This window comes from Seriola lalandi, unplaced genomic scaffold (assembly GCF_002814215.2).
Source record: "Seriola lalandi dorsalis isolate HSWRI2012SDOR001 ecotype SW California unplaced genomic scaffold, Sedor1 jcf7180002055007, whole genome shotgun sequence".
Lineage (NCBI taxonomy): Eukaryota > Metazoa > Chordata > Actinopteri > Carangiformes > Carangidae > Seriola > Seriola lalandi.
The window spans coordinates 19,354-23,819 of record NW_019525550.1 but is presented as its reverse complement, the minus strand read 5'-3'; the positions used below and the strand labels follow the sequence as shown (position 1 = coordinate 23,819).

At 45.5% G+C, this 4,466-nt stretch overlaps 1 protein-coding gene across 7 annotated transcripts in view; it reads right to left on the bottom strand.

Moving 5' to 3' along the window:
* Positions 1 to 4,466, bottom strand: part of mylka (myosin, light chain kinase a) — a 55,430-nt gene that overhangs the window by 49,291 nt on the left and 1,673 nt on the right. For 5 of the 7 annotated variants that reach the window (XM_087171489.1, XM_087171494.1, XM_023397276.2 and 2 more), the window contains 3 exons: positions 2,867 to 3,029; positions 1,325 to 1,532; positions 63 to 108 (listed from right to left, as the gene is read on the bottom strand). In XM_087171489.1, the coding sequence (XP_087027615.1) occupies positions 63 to 108; positions 1,325 to 1,532; positions 2,867 to 3,025 (413 nt within the window). In that variant the 5' untranslated portion in view covers positions 3,026 to 3,029. Of the gene's footprint in view, positions 1 to 62; positions 109 to 1,324; positions 1,533 to 2,866; positions 3,030 to 3,242; positions 3,258 to 4,466 lie in introns of those variants that run through there. The other 2 variants (XM_087171493.1, XM_087171491.1) reach the window with 2 other exon arrangements.

Here is a 4,466-nt window from a genome sequence, read left to right as displayed (position 1 = left end):
GGGGGGGGGGGGCTGTCTGGATTTGTATTTAACACACAGAAACAGCTGACAGAGGAGCTCACCCTGTCTTCATGGAGGACGGGAGGACGTATTTCTTCCCAGAATTCTCTGCAGGTGGAAAAACATGAGAGAAGCAGCAGAAAGTTTCAGTCCAAACCAGATTTCAGCTGCAGCGTCATCAGAGCGTTTCAACATGAGACATGAGACACGTCAGGAAAAAAAGAAGACTGATTCTGATCTGAACAACTTTAATGAAACACGGAGGGAACAGTTTGCTGCTCCTCCAGCTTTAGTCTGGACTCCGGGGACAGGAAGCAGACCTGATCCAGGTCAGCTGACTACGTTCAATCCATCGTGATTTCAGTCCTTTTTCTTCCAAAGCACCAGAAAGAAGCAGAAGAAAATAACGTCAGAGTTAAATCATGTGTCACCGCGGTGAGACTCGTCTGTCCGTCTTCTCCTGCTGCATCAGTCCGTGAAGAAGAGTTTTGTTCTTTACAGATTGAACAAACGACTCGTGATTAATTAACTCCGTACGGACTTTAGTGAGAAAGTTGTTCACATCTTCAGTTGGACTGAACCGAGGCTTTTTGAGATGAAGGTCAATGAACAAATGAAAGGATGGAAAAAGGAAAAGTTAAAGATGAAGGAGTAGTATCAGTAGTATCAGGATTAGTATCAGTAGTAGTATCAGGATTAGTATCAGTAGTATCAGTAGTAGTATCAGGAGTAGTATCAGTAGTATCAGTAGTAGTATCAGTAGTAGTATCAGGAGTAGTATCAGTAGTATCAGGATTAGTATCAGTAGTAGTATCAGGATTAGTATCAGTAGTAGTATCAGTAGTATCAGTAGTAGTATCAGGAGTAGTATCAGTAGTAGTATCAGTAGTAGTATCAGGATTAGTATCAGTAGTAGTATCAGGATTAGTATCAGTAGTAGTATCAGTAGTATCAGTAGTAGTATCAGGAGTAGTATCAGTAGTAGTATCAGTAGTAGTATCAGGATTAGTATCAGTAGTAGTATCAGGATTAGTATCAGTAGTAGTATCAGTAGTATCAGTAGTAGTATCAGGAGTAGTATCAGTAGTAGTATCAGTAGTAGTATCAGGATTAGTATCAGTAGTATCAGGATTAGTATCAGTAGTAGTATCAGTAGTAGTATCAGTAGTATCAGTAGTAGTATCAGTAGTAGTATCAGTAGTAGTATCAAGAGTATCAGTAGTAGTATCAGGATTAGTATCAGTAGTAGTATCAGTAGTAGTATCAAGAGTATCAGTAGTAGTATCAGGAGTAGTATCAGTAGTAGTATCAGGAGTAGTATCACCTTGCAGAAGGATCTCCACGGTAACCTGCCGGCTACCTGCCTGATTGGTGGCCTGGCAGGTGTAACGCCCCAGGTCGTCCTCTGTGACTCCGCCCACCACCAGACTGAATGTGCCCCGCCCACCTTGCTCCGCAACACAGCGCTCTCCACCAATCACAGGCTTCCCCTCTCTGTACCATGTGACCTGAGGCTCAGGATGACCACGCACCTGAAAGACAGGTGCACAGGTTTGATTGTGTGGTTGTTTTCAGTCGGGGGGGGTCCTGCTCCTCTGGGGGAGGGGCCTGTTGTCTCCTGATGCTACCATGACTGAGCTGCCTTCACTTACACAGTCACTGAGTTACTCAGGAAACTTAAACAGTGTCTGATTTCTGAGCTGACAGTGAACACACCGTGTGTCACATCAGAGCAGTTTGTAAACGTAAAGATGAACCATCTCTGATGGAGACTGGAAGAGTCCTGTTAGAGGGTCCAGACCTGGTTCTAGGGTCCAGGTCTGGACCAGGTTTAGAGGTGGGAGAATACATTCTGTCAACAAGTCGTCACAACTACAGAAAGAGCAGCATGTTGGTGTGTGTGTGTGTGTGTGTGTGTGTGTGTGTGCAGCATGTGGCGAACACATGTTTCCACTGTTTGACGACTTTCAGCTCGACTCCCATGAGGCCTTGCAGATCCATCAATCTCCCTGTTTGAGCTGTGACGGTGCATTCAGGTGCTGTGGGATTGTACACACACAACGTTCTCCTGGAGCCTGAGGCAGGCGCTGCGCGTAGCTTCTTGTTTTTATGTTAATTATGTTATTATTTGGTTTCTAACTGGTTAAAACTGAGAGAATGAAACCAGATGAGAAATAAACCAGAGACCACACTTCAAAGACAGTGTGTGTGTGTGTGTGTGTGTGTGTGTGTGTGTGTGTGTGTGTGCGGTTGACTGCTTCCCATCAGGATGCAGTCAGTCACAAGACTGAAGAAATGTTAATCCCTCTCTCTTCACTTCCTGCTCAGTAACATGTGGCTCTGATCTGAAACCTCCATGTTTTCATCTGTAAATCACTCTGTTCTCATCACAGGAGAACCAGGACCGAGAGGAGAACCAGGACCGAGAGGAGAACCAGGACCGAGAGGAGAACCAGGACCGAGAGGAGAACCAGGACCGAGAGGAGAACCAGGACCGAGAGGAGAACCAGGACTCAGAGGAGAACCAGGACTCAGAGAAGTGTCTCACATCTCCTCTGTGTGTCACTAACTTCCTGTTGTTCACCTGTGTTCACCTGTGTGACATCACAGTGTCTGACTCTGACTCTTCTCATTCAGTTAAAGACACAAAACCACCAAGATTAAAAAAGATCATGAACGCATCAGCAGTGAGAGAGAGGACTGACAGTTCATGTCAGGAACATTATTTACTATATTTTGACTTCAGGTTTGTTTCCATGGTGATATCACTGTTGTTAACAGCTGCTGCTAATCACATTAGAATTAAAACACATTCTGGATTAATGGTCTTTAATTTAAGTTTTTCATGATTATTCTTTGGTCCCACCTTCCCCTCCAGTCGGGCGTCTCCCCCCAGGGTGACCCGGGCATTGCGAGGAGGGAGGACGAAGGCTGGAGGCTCGTTGCCAGGGGAACTGCATCCTGTTGACGGGCCTGTTACCTTGGAGCCGGTGGAGGAGGCTGAAGCCAAACAGACGTCACTCATCCTGCTGTCAGAGAGAAAAACAGACTGATGTTAAAGTGAACCTTGCTCACTCTCTCACTCACTCTCTCTCTCAGTAGTTTTTAAAATGATTTTCAAATATATCCAGGCTACTGACGATTACAACTTATCATTAACGGAAAACGTAGATTTAAAAGTGTGTGTGTGTGTGTGTGTGTGTGTGTGTGACATGAACATAAGAGCATCATGCAACTCTGACCTGAGGAGAACTCTGACTCAGTGAAACTGAGTCTTCAGTTTAGAGACGTTCACTGTCCCTCTTGGTTTTCCGTAGTTTTTACCAGCAGGTTTCTGACGTCAGTTCAGGTTTGGTTTCATCTCATTCGGTTCCCAAACTGACCTTCATTCATCTCAGACTTTCAACTGATCAGCTCTGATCAGCTGTGATCAGCTGTGATTAGCAGCGATCAGTAGAGGGAGGATTTTCTACAGAAACCGTTTCTCTGGTGTATTTCTGGAGCTTTATTCTGGCGGGACATCAGAGATAATAACATCCTCAGGAAGTGATGTCACTCAGATTCTGATCATTTAATGACACTGATATTTATCTGATGTGCAGGTCAAATTAAAGACGGGGCTGTTTTCATGATGACTGGGCAGGTCCTCAGCAGGTCACAGTTTGTGGTCTCTGAGCATGCTCAGTGCGAGCGCTCCATCAGCCACCAGCGGCTCCAGACTGAGCGTCTGTTAGACCACCAGACGGTTTAATCTGTGTTTTCAGAACAAACAGCGTCACACTGCAAATATGCTGCTCTCTCTCTCTCTCTCTCTCTCTCTCACACACACACACACACGGCTGCTGAACACACTTTCTTCTTTAAAACCCTGTTTTAATGTGAAAGTCTGACTTTACTTCCTGGTGGTGTCACTGCTGCTCTGATGGTTTGATTGTTTCCAGACACGTTTCTCTTCATATGAAAACAGTCTGCCCCCCCCCCCCATACAGGACCTCCGACTGACAGAGACAGAACAACCTGTCTCTTTGTGCCCAGGCCTCTAACGTTGTTTACCTTCACAGATATTTTCCCAGCAGCCCTCAGTGAAACAGGAACTAGAACTTGTTTCTGTTGAGCAGCTGATAGAAGATCAATAGAAGCAGTGACTCTGATGCGAATGTTCCAGTCAGCCAGAACAGAGAGAGAGAGAGAGAGAGAGAGAGAGAGAGAGGTCGTTGGAGCTCGCTCACCCATCTGTACATGTCGTTATCAGCAGGAAAAACTTCATCTCTCTCTCTGCAGTAAACACATGCCATGTGAGTCCTGATCAACTGGTAGATAATCAATGATTCATGTATCTGTTCTGATGTGACAGAACCCCCCCCCCCCCCCCCCCCCACACACACACACACACAGTGATCACACACTCATCTTCTTTCTCCTTTCTGTTTGTCATATCTGTCTCCAGCTGGACACCAGAGCAGAGA